Below are 19882 nucleotides of genomic sequence, written 5' to 3' on the forward strand. Positions count from 1 at the left end.
GCTCTATGAACAGAGAGACAGATGAATGAAAATGGAAAAAACTGAACATTCTTTGCTGTCTCTGAGAAATTCATAAAGAAAAGAAAAGACATCTGTTCAAACTTCTCTAGATAGCTTGTCTTATAAAGATACCAGAAATCATAAAGTTATTGCATTAAAAAAATCCACTAAAATCAAAGAAGACAAGTAAACTATTTTAATTAGAAACTTGATTAATCTTTATAAGTATTTTGTTACTTTTATATAAGAAAAATTTATGATATAGTAAAATCATATTTTATATGCTAAACACTTTATTGTGTATAATTTTTAATTAACTGTATATAAATTATTTTGACCATTTTATGGGACTTGGAATACAACCAAATATTTTATTTAAATTACAGATTTAAAGTTGCTGGGTCTTTCTGTCTATGTCATTCTGATTAAGGCTATGAATGAATGCTTGAGTCATTGTGTATCTCTGGTTTCAATTAGGATAAATCTACATTCTAGTTTACCTAGAACAGTTATAAGTTTGTGCCTATTATACATGCCTAATTATTAATAACTCTCCTGGCCATTCTCCAAAGTGTCAGGGTTTGGATAATAACTTACATTGTGACCCTAGTTATATTGTACCCCTACCGGAGAAAAAAGATGCTGACTAAATATGATCCACTTGCTAAGGAAGCTTTCCAGAACACATTCTGGTGCAAAGCAGAGCTTCATAAAGCAACTACTGGTTATCTTCCCATGGAAATTAATAAACTGGTGCATATGCACTGTCTCCCAAGCCAGATGGTGAGCTCTGGGGGAGATGTGCTCCGTCTTCCTTCCTTTACACACTTCCCACAAACAACAGTACAACCAGTACAACACAAGTGAAGGGCTTGAAATACTGGCCTCACTGTTTTCACTATATCTTCTGTTCAATGAACAGAGCTGTACTGACACCAAGGATGTATAAGATGTTGTGGACCATTAACCATTTAGCAAGTATCAGAAGCAAGAGGAAGGGGAAAAGAGGATTTGCTTAGAGAAGGGGCAGAGACCCCTGTTCTTTCAGGATCCCAAATAGAAGTTTCTCCTGAACAACAGCCAGCAACACTCACACCAAAGAAGCCTGGGGTGCACCTTCCAGTGACTTGAGACATCGGTGAGGACAGTGAAAGGTGTGGGACAAGCAGAAGTCTGATGTCTGGTGCCAGCTGAATGGGTCACTGAAGGAGAGTATTTCCCTCACAAAAGGCGGGATTGTTTCCTGAACTCCACAGAGAGGGAACACAGCATGCAATAGGAGCCTAATCACTTTGGGTAAACTTAAATGTGAGGGACAGCCTTGACCAGTGGCTCAGTTAGTTAGACTGGTCATCTTGATACACCATGGTTGTGGGTTCGATCCTCAGGCCACATACAAGAATCAACCAATGAATGCATAAGTAAGTGTAGGACAATAAATAGGTGTTTGCTCTCTCTCTCTATTACTCTCTCTCTCTTCCTCTCCCTCTAAATCAATAAATAAAATGATAACAATATTAAACCCCGTACAGGAAATGGTATGTATAGCTTAAGAGGAAAAATAGTAGAGGAAAGTATCCATTAATTCTCAAGAGAAAGGGACAAAAAAGATCTGGACTAATACTTTTGCCTGAGAAGTTTAAAACTGATGATTAAAATATGAGAACATCACTGGTAGAGCATGGGCCTAGTGTGTGGAAGTCCCAGGTTTGATTCCCAGTCAGGGCACACAGAAGCGACCACCTGCTTCTCTACCGGCCCCAGGTGGGCAGAGCATTGCCCTGTACGGGGTTTGCTGGGTTGATCCCGGTTGGGACACATGTGGGAGTCTGTCTCTCTGCCTCGCTCCCTCCCTGCCTCTCACTTAATTTAAAAAAAATACAGGAACAAATAACAATAGTATCACCTTACGTTTGTATAGTCCATTAAAGTTCACAAATTTCTTTTGCATCCTTACTGGAAAGTGAATCTCGCTCTAATAAATTGAGGAGCACTATCTTCACTTAGAGACACAAAAGCTAAAACAAGCTAATCTTCACAACGTGAAGAATATGGATGCCCAAGGTAATAATAATAATTGATGAGCTTAATGTCAATCCCCAGAAAATACTACAAAATATTATAAAACAAACTTAAAAGCAAAAACCTGTTTTTAAAGCTACAAAGTGTTCATTATGAACAAGTCATTTGGAACTATTTTCTTTGGTAGAAATAGTTGTTAGATCCTCAAGAGTTCAGGAAAATTTCAGTAACATCGCAAGTAGTGCTGTCAACAAAGCAGTACACAGTCTCTCCTCTCTCTTCATGGACTGCAACCCTAATGTTCTTTGGTCACTGCTGAATCTCTTTGGTACTCGATGCACTAAAACACAATGCTCTGAGTAGTTACTAGCTGAAGGGTAGGTGAGTGAGTGAATTCTGTCTCTCCATTTAAATTCAAAAAATGCAGAAAAGAAAGCAGTAGTAGGATGATCCATAGTTAAATAAACAACTACACCCAGAAAGTTCTGATTAGTGCATTGATTTTAACAGGCAAGACCTATCTCAGGGCTCCAAGTTGGTCTTTTCCTCCCTTGTTTTTTAATCAATAGTTTGAAAATGTGAAATTCTTACTGTTTCTATTTTAGTTAATCTGTACCATCTACTGAACAGTTTCATTTTTGCATAAATACTTTGCATGTATTGTCTTATATTCCTCCAACATCTTTTTGAAGAAATACTATCATTTCATTTTACAGATAAGAAAACAGACTTTAAAAAGATTAGGTAGTCCTGGCCACTTGGCTCGGTGCTAGAGTATAGGCCCAGTATGTGATGTCCCAGGTTTGACCCCTGGTCAGGGCACACAGAAGAAGCTACTATCTGCTTCTCCACCCCTCCCCATCCCCCTTCTCTCTCTCTTCTCCTCCCACAGCCATGGCTTGATTGGTTCACACACATCTGCCCTGGGGCACTGAGGATGGCTCCATGGAGCCTCTGCCTCAGGTGCTAAAAATAGCTCAGTTGCAAGCATGGCCCCATATGGGCAGAGCATTCCTCAAGATGGGGGTTGCTGGTTGGATCCTGGTCAGGGTGCATGCAGGAGTCTGTCTCTCTATCTCCTCTCCTCTCTCTTAGAAAAGAGAAAAAAAAAATAGGCAATTATCTGAAGATTACAACTAGTGAGAAGCAGAGCAAGGATGCACCTCAGTCTTTCTGACTCCAAAGCCCATTTCTTAACCTTGCTTATATTATGCTTACCAAAGCTGCAGAGCATTCAGAGCTGTGCATGACATGGAGTATATGGAAGGCTGTCATAACAGTCTGAAAAAGAACTAAAAACAAGTTTAAGAGATACCATGAAAACATGAATTATTTAAAGGGCTCACAAAGAGAAGAAAGACTAGATTTATTTTGCATAGACCTGGAAAGAAAACCTAATACGGATGATAGAAGTTCCAGGCATTTATTTCTACTGAATTTCCTATTGCTTTGCGAGGCAGTAAGGACTCATATCTTTAAATGGTTTACAGAGAAGCTGGCCATTCTATGAGGGTGGATGTTAGGACGCATGACCTTGGAGTCCTCCAACCTTGTTTATATTGGAACACATTTTAGAATTTAGAGCACATAACAGGTACTCTTAATTGATATGACTCTTTCACTTACATTCCTCATAATCTGGAACCTTATTTTCCTTTGGATCCCATTCAACTTTCATTCTTGTTTTTATTTGTTTGTTTTGTTTTCTAAATACAACATCCTTCTGGACTACTATATGTAGTATAACCATATATGTACATGAAAAGATTCAAGGCAGCATTATCTATAATTTTAAAAAAGGAAGCAAGCTAGAGAGCCAACCACAGGGGATGGCTAAATACACCGTCAGTGCCCTGCAGGGGTAAAACATGGGCCTGACAGCGACAGACGTCGTACAATACGTGGGGAATAGTGACTACGGAAAAGAACGTGGAAGAATAGGTATAAGCGTGTTTACCACAGTATTATTTTTCTTAACAAAAAATTGTAAACAACCTAAGAGCCAGTACAGAAAAGGCCAGAAAAAGTTTTCAAAAGAACTGAAGCAAGACAAACGTTCCACTTGAAAATGCTGGCCTAAGTAGACCTTTCCTTTAACAGCATATATTGTAGGATTTTGCTTTTTTGTTTAAATTCTTGCTTTCACCAAAATTACCTCAAGTAATTGACTCTTTTATTTAAGGTCTATTATGCCTACTAATTTCAATTAATGTATTTATGCAAATCAATCAAGACCTTATCTTCAGGACATCCCGTACTAAGAATATGTGCACAGTAGTATCATATTAAATGCACATTTAACTTACCTAAATTCAACTATATATTTTTGGCAATAAAAATAAATTATTACAGGTCATGGTCATTACCAGTAAGCCAATTATGTCATCTGGTTCTTAACTATATGATGTGGTCTAATACTTGAGGAAAAACAGGTGGCACTGAATTATTTGTGGGGTTATACATAACACAAATCCACGTAATCTGTTAATGGGCTGTTAGGAAATTTCTGGTCATCATGAATATTTGGTGAACAGATGTGCAGTAATACATTATAAAGCTCTACTCATTTTCCTCCTTCGTAACATTAAATCACTTATTTTTGAGAATCTAACCCTCATTTAAGATGTAAGGAGAAAATGAAGTGATAAGTGCTGACATTTATCAAGCACTTACCAGGAGATAAACAGAGCCAGCGACAGTTGAACCTTGAACAACGTAGGGATTAGCAGCACTGATGTTCTGCACAGTTGAAAATCCATATATAACTTTTCACTCCCTCAGAACTTAATTATTAACAGCCTACTGTTGACTGGAAGTCTTACCAATAACTTAGTCAATTAACACATATTTTGTAGTTATATGTCTTATACCGTGTTCTTACAATAAAGTAGGCTAGATAAAAGAACATATTATTTAGAATATCATAAGGAAGAAAAAATACATTTACAGTATTTATTGGGGGAAAGAAACCACATACAGGTGGACCCAGAAGTTCAAATTGATATTGTTCAAGGGTCAACTGTATGAGAGAGAGCTTCACAAACATTACTCTACTGAATGCTTACAAAAACCTGAGGCAGGTACATCTCCAATGTTACAGCCGAAGAAACTGAGGCACAGAGAAGTTACTGAAAACCTCAAAATGAAGAACTTTTTTTGGATTTTCATACTGTTTTCCCTTACAATTCTCTAATGAGTTAGACAGAAATGTGTTTTTATATCACTTGGATTCAGTTTCCCCATGAGCCCGTGCGTGACTCAGAAATCCTTCTTGAGTACAAAGACTATTCATGAAACTAATGTAAATATGCCACTCTTCAACATCTCCCCAACACAACGGCCCCTTTCCCACAGAGGTGCACTTGCAGAAAGCCTGAATGAACAGCCCTGCTTTTCAAATGCTCACTAACAATGTGGTGACAGAAAACGTGAACACAGACATCAGCACACTTCTAAAGAGAAAGCCTAATTATAGCACTTCAGAGTATAATAGAAAACATCTAATTAGCCTACCCTCTTCTCACTTTTCTGTGTGCCGTTCAGAATCAAGACAGAACAAAGTCTAAGAGAAAAGATGGAAAAAATGGAATAGGAACAAAGCCACAGGCTGCCTTAGTTATCAGAGATGGGATTTCAAATTTTTGAGTAATGGACTGGGCTTTCCTTGAGCCAATGATGATGGTTTATTAGGAAAACTGACCACTTAAAGTTAAGAAAGATGCTTTTGTTTTTGCTATCACGTGCAGTCAGGTCACAAGTGGAATAAGTGAAACTATAATACGATTGTCTGCTCTTTATAAACCACATTCAAATGTTGGCATGAACTAGTTTAACAATAGAATCAATACCAATGGAAAATTCTGCCTTAACTGAAATAAAACATTTGATGACAAAGGTGAAGTGATACATCATAAAATACTAAAGACAACTTTTCATTTCCTACAGAGGTAAATGAAACCACCAGACAGCTGACATTTAAGCTACAACCAATTAAAGAGAAATATCTGGCTCTTCAAATTTATATTTACATATACAAGCTGAGCATCAAATATCTTCCTTTATGCAATTCAAATGGCTACTTCTGTATGACTACAAAGGCTGAATGCGTCCTTCACATAACGATACGGAAAGATCCCATCACAGCAGATGCAAAATCCTTCATCATGTCACCCGGTTCATGCCATTGTTCAAACACATCAATCATCAGACATTGATCTGCTTCGTGCAGTGCTGGTTTAAATTGAACTCTCGCAGGAGATGCATTACAAAATGCAGGTAGACACACATCCAAATGGCTGACCCCATTTGTTTAAAATAAAGCCTTGCGTATATGCCATTCATATATTATTCAAAAGTGAAGGCAATACTTTACCTCGTTATTTCTTCTTTAAGCTTACATGGATCTTCAGCATAGAATTTAATACCAAAATACAAAGTATATGGAGGTCCAGCTAAAAGAAAAAATATAAATTAATTAAATTTCAAATTATAAATGAGCCAAAGTAGTCATGTAATATTATACAACTTTTAAAAGTTATACTCACAAAAAATATTTGCAAGCCATTTACTAAGTAGGGGATAATATCCAAAATACCATATTTTTTGCTCCATAAGACGCAATTTTCCCCCCCAAAAGTGGAGGGGAAAATGCTCGTGCGTCTTATGGAGCGAAAAATACAGTATTTTATTAAATATTTTAACACACCATTTGGTTCAGAATATTTTTTTTCTTATTCTTCTCCTTAAAATTGTGTCTTATGGTCAGGTGCGTCTTATGGAGAGAAAAATATGATATATGAGAAGTACATACAGCTCAATAGCAAAAAACCAAATAACTCAATTTAAAAATGGGCAAAGGACCTAAATAGACATTTTCTAAAGAAGACATACAGATGGCCAACAGATATATGAAAAGGTGCTCAACATCACTAATCACCAGGGAAATGCAAATCAAAACCACAATGACATTACCTCACAACTATCAGAATGGCTATTATCAAAAAGAGAAGTTTAGTGGGAATGTAAAAAAATGTAAAAAAAAATTAGAAAAAGACAAAAGTGTTGGTGAGAATTTGAAATGATACAGCCATTATGGAAAACAGTATGGAAGTTCCTCAAAAAAATGAAAATAAAGTTATCACATGATCCACCAATCCCACTCCTGGGTCTTTATTAAAAAAACAAAATGAAATCAGGATCTCAAAGACGTATGTGCACTCTCGTGTTCACTGCGGCATTAGTCACAATAGTGAAGAGAAGCAAGCAATCGAAGTGTGTCCACCAGTGAAAAAATACACACACACACTAAACTATTATTTAGCCATAAAAAAGAAGGACCCTCCAATCTGAGACAACACAAATGAACCCTGAGAATTATGCTAGGTGAAATAAGCCAGACACACACAAAACACGGTCTGATCTCATTTACCAGTGGAATCTAAAACAGTTACATACAATATAATATTGAATATGAACTATAATAAAAAATAAAATAACATCGTCGCACACATAGATCCAGAGAGTACGGTGGCTGGCAGGGACTGGGGGGAAGGGGAAATGAGATATTGGTCAAGAGTACGGAGTTTCGGTATGCCAGATGAATGAGCTCTGGGAGTGTAATGTACAGCATGGTGATGATAGCTAGTGAGAGTGTATTGTACACCAGAAATATGCTAAGAGGATAATACAAATGAAATATTCTCACATGCTCCTCACCACACACACACTGGTTTGCTATGTAAAGATTATTTAGCTTGCTTGTGCTGATCTTTTTACAATGTATACATAAAACAAACATTAAGTTGTGCACCTTAAATATATACAATTTTTACATGTAATTTACAAGTTGTTTAAAAATTATATTCACCAAGAACTTCTAATGACACAAGAAAATATAAGATGAAAAAAACAGGGTCAGAATTCTATAAAGTAGGACGTCAGCCCTACAGGTATCTATATGTATGGTCTGTGTGTTCATAGACAAAGGAAAAGAGGCAGGACCAAATACATCAGAATGGTCAGTTCTCATCTCTGGTTAGTGAGGCTTTGCGCAATTTTTATTAATTTATATATAATTTTTCACATTTTCTACAACATGTATTTTCTTCATAATGAAGAAAGATTATTTATAAACAAAACAAATGGTTTTAAAAACCACCCACCCATTACTATTGCAAAAAAAGACAAAAATAATCTGCAAGAACCTGGAAACAACTTAGATGCTCACAGCAGGTGGACCATGTAAGTCAACCAAAGGATATACATGGTACCAGGAACTGTTTAGACGGGCAGTGGTAGGATAGGGAAAAACCACCAATCTATATTTCTTTTCTGTTTGTTTGCCTTTGCTTTTTTCCCAATCTATATTTCTGACTGTAGAAATATGACCCCCTTTCATGAAACACAGAGTTATCTACTAAAATATATTTCCCCTAAAATACCTAAGAAATGACAAACAGTGGCAAACTTTGAGAGGAGGAACTGAAAACTTTTTTCCCCAGCTTTACTGAGGTATAAAATTGACAAATTAAATTGTAAGATATTTAAAGAGTGAGAGAGGTGATGATTTAAAAGACATATGCATTGTGAAAGGACTCCCCCCATCAAGTTAACTAACACATCCATCCCCTCGCATATTAACCTTTGTCCCAGTGAGAATATGTATGAAACAAAGCCTGGAATTGTACCTGCATGGGCAAATATCAAATAATTACACACTCATATTGTGAAAGAGGACACAAGCCCCCTCAGTGCCAACCACTTTATATTCTGCTTTTACTAGAAATATTTCTATTTCAGAGAGCATGACTCTACCCTGCACTATTTGCAAAACTGCATACTTCTCAGCAGTGTGTTAACTAGATCTTATATTAAAACTATTTTTAAAAGGATTTGCTAACCTGCTGCACCAAATGGTAATCATAGTTTCTAATGTTTTTCTTCAAGAAAAACTTTCCCACACAAATAAAAAAGACATAAAGCATGCACTTCGGTGAAAATAGATCCACCTGTACATGTGATCCCCAGTCTCTGATACTGTGTAACTGACTTAAAGTAACCCCAGTCTTTCTGTTTTATTATTTTTTTTATTATTATTTTAGAGAGGGGGGGTGGAAGAGAAGTGGGAAGCATCAACTCCCATATGTGCCTTGACCAGGCAAGCCCAGGGTTTCAAACTGGCGACCTCAGTGTTCCAGGTCGATGCTTTATCCACTGCGCCACCACAGGTCTGGCTCTATTTTCATTTTTAACTGTGTAAATGAAGTAAAATTAATTTAGAAGTTGGGGAAGGGAAATTAAATAGATTGAAAGGTAATAAACCCATAATGCAATTATACTATATAAATGATATCATTAATATTATTATATGACCCACACAGGCTATGTTTGTAGAACCTCAAAGCCCTGTTCCTGGTACGCAGCAGACAGCCAAGGCCACAGCCTGCTCCTGTCCCCTCACAATGCCTTCCCGATGGGCACTCCTGACACTAGAGCTTCTTTGCAAATTGTTTTTAAAAAAACTTTGTTGTAATTTTTTACCATTAGTGGTTGATTCCACATGTTCAATTTCTATGTTTAGTTCATGACTGTGTTTCTGACAAACATCCCCCTCTCCCTGAATATAGATGTCAGGGAGGCCCAGACTATTAAACAGGCAGAAGAGCCAGGAAGTCTACCCTCTGCTGATCCGTCTTTGTCAATCAAGGCCTGTGTGACTGAGCAGATGGGTCAGCCTGTGCCACAGGACACTGGGGTTGGCATCTGGGGGGGGGGGAGAAAAAGCACAGGTGCTGTTGAGACAGTGCACAAAGGAAGAAGGCCTTGTCCAGCATCCAGAGTTGCTTTTATCCTCCGGAACATGACAGATTACACCCTACTGACCAAACCCCACCACTTCAAACATGTTTGATGAGAAGCAATTATGCAAAAGTTTGAAAAATACACAATTGGAAACATTTCGTTGGAGCTAATTTCCTAAAAGAACTTATCGCCCAAATTGGCCCTCCAGTTCCCACTTAAACATAAACAGACCTGTGCTCTAAACATAAGGCATCATTACCATTTGATTTCATTTGACGGAGTACAAAAGTGTTTCCTAAACATTTGATTCTCAACAACCACCTGGCAATGCGTACAAGGCAGGTGAAACTCCAAGGGGGTAAGTGCCTTGCGGAAGATGATAGGGCTCCCAAACTAAGAACCGAGTTTGCTAATACCTAGACTTCAGTGCTTTCTGGACACTCTTCCATACAGCCTCTCAGGGAAAAAATTATAACTACAGAGCAAGCAAAATCTTTCATAAACATCACTGTTTTATAGATCAATCAAAGGATATGGAAATGGACATTTTTGGAACAAGGCTATGTCTAAGACTGACTATAAAAATCAGGCACTGATGAAACAAATTCCCAAGTTACTACAATCTTGAACCCATGCCCTTTCACAGTCTACCTTTAAGAAATCTTTATGTAAAGTAAGTTAATATTTTTTTACGTTAGCAAAAAATACAGAAGCCAAAAACTGGAAATCCTCTAATCTACCTTTTGAAGACTAGTTTCAAGAACTTTAATGATAATGGAGAGTCCCCTTAACACAGGATTAATAAATCAAGACTTACCTGTCATTTTTACAGATATTCCTTCTGACTAATCTACTGAAGATGTGAGAGCCACTCTCCTTCATTAATTATCAAACCATCTCATGAGGAAAAACGTAAAGATTATGTATTCTTCAGTTAAATGATTTTTCTTCAAATGTAATATCAATGTTTTATTCTTAGTGCATGTTCCTGTCCTTGGGGTCCATGCAGCACCATCCAACCAATTTTTCTACAGAGAGCGAGCCAATACACATGAAAAGTACAGACTCAGAATGTGGGTAATAAGAGCCAGAAGACTCCACTAGGTCTTATTAGCAATAATTTGCACATTAAAGCAAAATGGTTTAATGAGTCCAGAGTTTCAGCTGCTGATGATGAAGAGTTTTAGAGAGAGATGAATAGTGGTGGGTGCACAACGGCGTGAATGTACTTAATGCCACCAAATTGTACACTTTATGGTTAAAATAGTACATTTTATGTTATATAGTTTACCATACTTTTAAAAAAGACAATCTACAATCTTTTTAAAATAACTACTTTTTGCATGCTTAAGGACTGTGTGTGTGTGTGTGTGTGTGTGTGTAATATATATAAACATAGGCATTTATAAATAAAAATTTGGGTTATGGAAATTAAGGTTAATACACATAACCTTAGTTATATTGAGTCATATGGATTCATATTTATAAAACCAAAAGCAAAAGAGATAGGCCCTTTCTGAAACCAAAAAGGTCTTTCGGGTCACAAAGCTACTTCTTAATTACTGACTCAGCAAAGTGAAGAGAGTGACAGAACTACTCTTTAACCCAAGGGTCCCCAAACTACGGCCCGCTGGCCGCATGCGGCCCCCTCAGGCCATTTATCCGGCCCCCACTGCACTTCCGGAAGGGGCACCTCTTTCATTGGTGGTCAGTGAGAGGAGCACATTGACCATCTCATTAGCCAAAAGCAGGCCCATAGTTCCCATTGAAATACTGGTCAGTTTGTTGATTTAAATTTACTTGTTCTTTATTTTAAATATTGTATTTGTTCCCGTTTTGTTTTTTTACTTTAAAATAAGATATGTGCAGTGTGCATAGGGATTTGTTCATAGTTTTTTTATAGTCCGGCCCTCCAACGGTCTGAGGGACAGTGAACTGGCCCCCTGTGTAAAAAGTTTGGGGACCCCTGCTTTAACCCAAGCTCAAGCACTCTAAAAGGTCAGATGATATTTACCTTTTTCCAAATCTCTGCCTTTTCTGTTTTAAGATGAAAATTTAAAGACAAGCAACTAGAAAAATCACAAACTCAAGTCAAGAGCAGGGATACACCGAGCAAAATTCAATACTAAGATCTACTCAGTCTTTACCAACTCAAATTTAATCAGAGTTTGCAGAGACCTGGCAGGACGCACAACCCATGTCCACATTCTGGCACCTGAGTACTAGCACTCACCCTTGTGGTTTTAGAGCCTATTTCTGTACCCAACTAACCATGGACATTATATCATTCTCAAGGCATCCCTTAACAAAGTTAAAATTAAATACCTACTGTTGATCAGTTCTTTGTGTTCAGCAAGGGTTTTTGCAGGATCCAGCCAGTACTGTGCGAGAAATAAAAGGGTAATACAAGAATTAGTGGCTTTTCACTGACCTCTACTTCCAGATTTGATAATAGTTATTTTTAAATATTTAATTAATAAACAAAGTGTTTATTATATATACACACAAACATACATTAGCGCTTTCTGTGGCTAGAACATTAAAAGAAAAATGATGTCAATGTTCCGAGAACAGCAGAGAAGAAAAAACAGTACTTGCTGGGTTCTCAGTTGAAGTCTTGTACTGATTTTAAGATCATTAACATCAAGATGCTAGTGAATGTGCTTTACTGCTTTTGAGGAAAAAACATTGGCCGTAGAGGATGCTTGCCAAGTCTCTTTCCAAAGTCTCCATCCCATCTGCCTACAGTCATGTCTCCCCCTAAAACGTCCTCACCCTCTCCACTTAGGTCCCGTCTCTTACAGGTGTTGCTGCCAGATGGAAGGAAGAAAGTGGCTGAGTAAAACAAACCCTGCTTCAGTGTCCAGGAGAGGCAGCTCTGTACAGTGGCTGAGGGTCCAAGTCCCAGAGCAGCCGCCCCAGCTGGACTCTGTCCTGGCTCTCCCCTCATCATGACAGAACTTGGAACAAGGTTCCAGGTCATCTCTGAACCTTCCTCACCGGCTTGCCATGAGGGTTGAATAAGTTAATTGATGTAAAGTCTTCAGAATAACTCCTGGTTCATACTCAGTATGTAACACATGTTAGTGATGAGCATTATTAAGGTGTGAGGGTCATTCTTAAATAGTGCCTTTAGTAAGCCTATGAGACTTGCTTATTAATTCAAATTAATGTTTAATAAACAGAATCTTAAAGAGTGATGGGAGAATTTGGAGTCCTGGGGAGACACCCTTCTTAAATCTCATACCCTTGTGAAAAAGAAAGCCTTCAGCCCCATCCCTCCACCTGTGGGAGGAGCAGAGCTTCTGGGTTCCCCGAGAAGCACACACTGGAAAGGGTTCCGGAGCCCTGGAGGGTCAGAGGAGGGCAGAGTGAAACCTCTCCCTGGCTGTCCTTGCCCACTATTGGAGATCCCAAAGGCCTAGCTAACCAGTTTTCATTTTTCTTTGTTCCTGAACAAAGAAGAGGCAAGTCTCCCAGCAGGGAGGTAGGAGGAGCTCACCCACCTTGAGCCCCTCGTTCCCGCACTCTTGTGTTCACCCTGGTGAGAATATTCACACTCCCCTGACTCTTCTGGGTCAAGCATCCCGGGTTGAAAAATGAGCCCAAGAGAACCTTCCTGCCCAGTTCCCCTTTCTCTGCCCCTCCCCTAGGGACAAAAATATTTGCTCCGCTATATAACAGTAGCAGTAATTATAAATACAGATTATAATGTTTTTGCAATCCCTTTACTTTTTATTCCTAGTTACATTTAATATAATAACAATTATACTAAATATGTGTTAGAATTATTTTATTACAAGATTTTATGACAGGACTAAACTCTATTTATATATATAGAGAGAGAGGGAGAGAGAGAGAATCTTCACTATTTGTCATCACAGAGTAGTTTCAGGTTTTCAACTTTCTAAAAAGTAAGATATATATGTAGCAACTTATATCATGTTTATTATTCTGTTCTTTATAATTTCTCAATTGTTGAATGTCTAGAATTACTCACTTTTAAAGTTAAAAATATATATATTTGAAGTAGAGGCTACAATCAATGAACTGTTTTCAGAGCCCACAGAGACTAAAAATGTAGCTCTAGTGTTAAAATAACCATTCACGTGGAAACACTTATTCATACAAGTAGAGTAAAGTCTACTCAAATGTGAAGCTGTGTGTCAGACACAGAGCAGACCAATTCCTCTAAGTACACAAAGCTATGGATGCTTCTCATGAAATGGAAACACAGCTAAATAGACTGTTTCTTGCCATTAATGTTAAATAAAATGGTTTGACTATAACCCAGATTTTTCAAAGAGGATAAAAACAAGGAAAACACACATAACTAACCATTTTAAAACACTTGCCTTCAGAACTATGAGGAATAAATTTCTGTTGTTGAAAAATAGTAAAAAATAAACTAAACACTTGCATTCGATTTCTATTGCTGCCATGGCAAAGTATCATAAACTTAGAAGCTTACAATAATACCCACTTGTGATCTCCCAACTTCTGAGATAAGGTGGCTTCTTTCACAAAACCAAAATCAAGACGTCAGCCAGCTGGGGTTCTGGAGAGTTATGTGTCAAGGGGCCTCTATCCATAAGAGCACTTTAGGGAGGGTACTTGGAGACTAGCCATTAGAGGCCCTCTCATTGTTTCCCAGAAGTCAAGATATGCCTGATTTCAGTCCTAACACCATGCTTACACGTGAGGACTCAATGAATGCTTAGGGCACTTGCAACCTATATGGTTTGGCAAACCAATGTCATCCATATAAATTCAATTAATAAAAAAAATGTTTACTTGGCTGGTTGGCTCAGTGGTAGAGCATCGGCCTGGTGTGTGGAAGTCCTGGGTTCAATTCCCAGCCAGGGCACACAGGAGAGGTGGCCATCTGCTTCTCCACCCCACCCCCTCTAGCTTCTCTCTCTCTCTCTCTCTTCCCTTCCCACAACCATGGCTCAAAAGGTTAAAGCAAGTTGGCCCCAGTTGCTGAGGATGGCTCCAAGTGCTAAAATAGCTTGGTTGCCAAGCAACAGAGCAGTGGCCCCCCAGATAGCAGAGCATTGCCCTGTAGGGAGGGGGCTTGCCAGGTGGATCCTGGTAGGGGTGCAGGTAGGAGTCTGTCTGTCTGCCTCTCTGCTTCTCACTTAATTTAAATAAACAAAAAAAATTAAAAGAAAGAGGGAAGAGAAGTGGCCTGTGGTCTTACTACTCTGTTTAATCCCTGAAACTAATAAGAAACAGAAATTAAAAGAAAAGCTTCTTAATCTCTCTTTCTATCATCATCATCTCAAGGAAACAACCTTTATAGATTCCTAAAATAAAAAAAAATTTTTTTTGGCCTCCAAAATTATTTTCAGTTATTGAAAAGCCAGGTTAAAAAAAATAGAAAGGAAACTTTTAACTAATTGTAACAAGAAAGACTGGTTAACCTACTAAAAATTTTCACATTACTGATAATCTATATACTTTAAAAATAAATCTTCCCTTGAGAGCAGTCTGATCTGTGAGGTGAAAAGTATAATGAGGGTTCTGAGATAAGTTAGAAATTACAATTTTGTAGTAAGAAAAAAAAGAAAGAAAGAAAAGTCAAAGCTCCGTCAAAGCTCCGTCAAAGCTGTTCGATGGTTCACTGCACATTAGCTATGCTAAGCATCAGCCCGGCGCGCATCATGCACAAATCTCATTTGATCCAAATGGAAACCAGGGAAGGGTTACAGAGGTCAGGTGATGATAAATGCTTCAGCATATAAATAATAAGCAGGAGCCACCAGGCTTTATAAGCTAACATCTTAAAAATGTAAAACCTACTTCTGCTCAATCATGGGACAGAAATGACCTTGAAACCAAAGCAGCCATACGATGGCACTTGTCACTGCTCATTATCAACAAGCAATCAAACATAGCATGTCTGACCACAGTGAGACACATCAGGCAGTTATACCATAACTACTAAGAAAAAAGGGCACAAGAATTTGCTAAATCTCAGGCGCTGAGGATTGGCTCCATGGCTTCCACCTCAGGCACTAAAAAAAAAAAAAAGCCCTGGCTGGTTGGCTCAGTGGTAGAGCGTCAGCCTGGCGTGCAGGAGTCCCGGGTTCGATTTCCGGCCAGGGCACACAGGAGAAACGCCCATCTGCTTCTCCACCCCTCCTCCTCTCCTTCCTCTCTGTCTCTCTCTTCCTCTCCCGCAGCCAAGGCTCCATTGGAGCAAAGATGGCCCGGGCACTGGGGATGGCTCCTTGGCCTCTGCCCCAGGCGCTAGAGTGGCTCTGGTCGCAACAGAGCGACGCCCCGGAGGGGCAGAGCATCGCCCCCTGGTGGGCAGAGTGTAGCCCCTGGTGGGTGTGCCAGGTGGATCCTGGTCGGGTGCATGCGGGAGTTTGTCTGACTGTCTCTCCCCGTTTCCAGCTTCAGAAAAATACAAAAAAAAAAAAAAAAAAAAAAAAAAAAAGGCTCGGTTGCTGAGCAACAGAGTAGTGGCCCCAGATGGTTATAACATCACCCCCTAGTGGGCTTGTAGGGTAGAACCCTGTTGGGGCACATGTGGGAGTCTGTCTCTCCGCCTCCCCTCCTCTCACTAAAAAGAAAAAAAATTGCCAATGAACATAGTATCCCAATGTTAAGGACTACATCCAGAATATTTACCTACAGTAGCTCTAAAACTGGATAGCACCCATTCATTCATTTAATATTTATAGATACCCATGTACATGTTCTCTGTATGTTCTGTCAGCCCTTCTCCTGGGGAGTGTGGGAAAACAAAGACGACTGAGACCTACCCATAACCTTGAGGCATTCACAGCCTAGTAGGTGACACACAGAAACAGAATTACAATGCAATGCTGCAGTGAGGTAATATGTATAAGATTAAAATTATGTACAAAGTATCTCTGCAGGGTGAATGTACAAAGGCATCACTGAAGAGGAAACCTTCTGAACAATGTGTTTACAAATAAAAAAGCTCTCCTAAAATACAGAAATGGAGGTGAACAGAGCCTTAAATTTTTATAAAAATTATGTCTACCAGCTCAATTGCTCTTAAAGCAAACGGGCTCGCGGTTAAGTGACAACACAGAATGTAATATATTCCACATCCTTTATACATAGTTGAAAGCTATATTGAAATCAGTGCCACCCAATAGCTAACACTCAGCTAAGAAATCAGTGTTGATGCAGGACTTCCAGAAAGAGAAGTGGCCCATTCAGTCCTTCTATCTGTCCTGGGCAGGAGGGAAGGGAGGAGCAGAGAGCTGAGCACAATTCACTGTGCACTAGGACACAGGATGGCTTTTCTGAACTGTACTTTGGTGTGAAGTCAAGCAGATCCACACTCTGGTCCTAACCTCTTTAAAGATAGTGGATCGCGGCCATGGCCGGTTGGCTCAGTGGTAGAGCGTCAGCCTGACGTGCAGGAGTCCCGGATTCGATTCCCAGCCAGGGCACACAGGAGAAGCGCCCATCTGCTTCTCCACCCCTCCCCCTCTCTTTCCTCTCTGTCTCTCTCTTCTCCTCCCGCAGCCAAGGCTCCATTGGAGCAAAGTTGGCCCGGGTGCTGAGGATGGCTCTGTGGCCTCTGCCTCAGGCACTAGAATGGCTCTGGTTGCAACAGAGTGACGCCCCCAATGGGCAGAGCATCGCCCCCTGGTGGGTGTGCCGGGTGGATCCCGGTCGGGCGCATGCGGAAGTCTGTCTGACTGCCTCCCCATTTCCAACTTTGGAAAAATACCAAAAAAAAAAAAAGTGGACCGCTTTTCAGAGACAACAGAACAAAATGACAAGTCTTGTAGCTGAAGCATGTTGAAAGGAGAGAACTTTGACCTTCAGCTGCATCCAGAACCAAAGTCTGGTGTCCTCCCAGCCCCCACGAAACCAAAGAACCAGGACTTGCACACTGACACCCTTTCCGAAGCAGAGGAGGATCTATGGTCCAGGAAGAGCCTGTGTTGATACCTCTTACTATAAATGGTCAGGTAACAAGGTCCTTCGGTTAAACCCTGCCCCACAAGCACTTCCACATGCCTGTTCCCCTAACCCCTTAAAACCCTCCTGGAAAAAAAAAACAAACATCCTGGAACCCTGGATCAGGGAGTTCCGGTTTTTGAGCATTAGCATCCTGTTCTCCTGGATGGGTCCATACATCAATAAAATAGCCAGTCTTTCTCCACTGCAGCTCTCAGTGTTTAGTGTTTGGCTCTGCTAGCTCCGGCTGGACAAACTTTTTCTGTCCTGTTACATGACAGTCATCAGAAGAGACAGCCCTATCTCCCCTATTCTCTCTCAACATTCCCGGTGTTCATTCTCTAGCGAAATCTTTCAATCAATCACTCTTCCCCTCCCCTTTCCTCCTTCTTCTCTCTCCAACTTCAAATTTATATCCAGCTAGATTGGATTCTATTTTGTAGGAAGATAACAACAGAAGCAGACCCTGCTCTCTCACCCTGATTTCTGTGGTGGGCTTCCTAATAAAGGAGAACATTAACAGACTGCAACCCCCATATCCAATCACGAAAAAGTCAAGATGACAGCCCTCCTCACTCTGACCCTTTGTAAAAGGCCAGCAGGTCAGTGGTCTAACCTCTTCAGTCCTGTCCATCTTAATAACAACATTTACATAACCCGGAGAGAATGACAGATGGACGCAAGTTCCTTCTTCCACTTTCAGAGTCTTGGCTAAACGCCCTGAGTGTCTTTCACTCACCTTGGCTGATAATGTTTCAATTTCATCAATATCTTAGGTAACTGTCTCAGAATTAGATTTTAAAACTCTTAACTCTGTCTAGTAAATCGATATATTAACCTTCAAAATTCAAGGTCCAACCTTTCGTTTGACAACTGTTTTTTGGAGTCTCCTAGAATTCTAACAGTAGGATACGCCTAAAAAGTTTTAGATAAAGCAAAGACAGCAAGAAATAATAGAAAGCTTCACTGCATCTTATTTCACACAGAGTATAATACTAATTCTCCTTTGGAGCATTTAAAAACATTACAATGATATTTCATAATGTTTCCTATTGATTAAAAAAAAGACTTTAAATATGCACACACTTTTCATCAATATAACAAAACAACCTCTGGATCTAAGGGAGTATTAAAAGAGTTGACCATTTATAAGGGACAAAGGAGCCACAAAGATCTCAGAAAATGATACTACTGTTCATTCCTAGGGAGTTATAGGACTCAACATAGTTTGCACACATGTCCCAAGAAATCCAAGACTGTGGTAGTAGCTATTGTGTTTTTCCCAACCTCTGTGGACAGATCTCAGGCCCTCTGAGCAACAGTAATAGGACATGGTTTTAGTTCACTCCTTGGTACTAATCATAAAAGCTTTAGGACCTCAGGTAAGGTCATCATAGCAAAGCCAACTCATAGCAGGAACAACTCACAGCCTGTCTTTGGGTGATCTACACTGAAGGGGAGAAATTGTAATTAGGCCCCAATTTTCAACAAAAGCAGATTCTGTTGCATCACCGTAGGACCATCTGGCTCCTCATGAAGTGCCACTGGCCCCAGTTCTCACCCATGGATCCTGGCACCACTCTAAGAGTTACAGGGATAATAATAATAATAATAATAATAATAATAGCTAACAATTATCAAATGTTTACCATGTGCCAGGTACTACTGAAGACTTTACCTGTACTTACTCATTTAATTCTCTTAATAAGTCTAATGAAGTAGGAACTACTATTATCACCATTTGACAGTGGAGGAAACTGAAACACAAGGTATTTAAACAACTTACTCAAAAGTGTAGAACAGTAGATCCAAGGAACAGAAGCCCCATGCATGCTAATCTCAGGCCAAGCTGCTCTCTGGAGCATTGTCTAAATAGGAATAATGCATAACCTCGATTTCAACATCCTTACACACAACTACCAGTTCCTCGTCTCTCAGCTCACTGCCTTCTCATATTCTGATTCCACTAGAACACATAATCCCTGATCTTTCTATCTTTTTTAAAAGAAATTCATTTACTGATTTTTAAAGAGAGAGGTGAGAGAGAGGGAGGGAGGGAGAAGTATCAACTCATAGTTGCAGCACTTTAGATGTTCATTCATTG

The 19882-nt window shown here is 39.4% G+C and overlaps 1 protein-coding gene across 3 annotated transcripts in view; it reads right to left on the reverse strand.

Annotated features, from left to right (window-relative positions):
• Window positions 1-19882, reverse strand: part of EPB41L4A (erythrocyte membrane protein band 4.1 like 4A) — a 320637-nt gene that overhangs the window by 133272 nt on the left and 167483 nt on the right. For all 3 annotated transcript variants that reach the window (XM_066382001.1, XM_066382000.1, XM_066381999.1), the window contains 2 exons: window positions 12152-12203; window positions 6395-6473 (listed from right to left, as the gene is read on the reverse strand). In XM_066382001.1, the coding sequence (XP_066238098.1) occupies window positions 6395-6473; window positions 12152-12203 (131 nt within the window). The remainder of the gene's footprint in view (window positions 1-6394; window positions 6474-12151; window positions 12204-19882) is intronic.

The sequence above is a fragment of the Saccopteryx leptura genome, chromosome 4 (genome assembly GCF_036850995.1).
Source record: "Saccopteryx leptura isolate mSacLep1 chromosome 4, mSacLep1_pri_phased_curated, whole genome shotgun sequence".
NCBI lineage: Eukaryota > Metazoa > Chordata > Mammalia > Chiroptera > Emballonuridae > Saccopteryx > Saccopteryx leptura.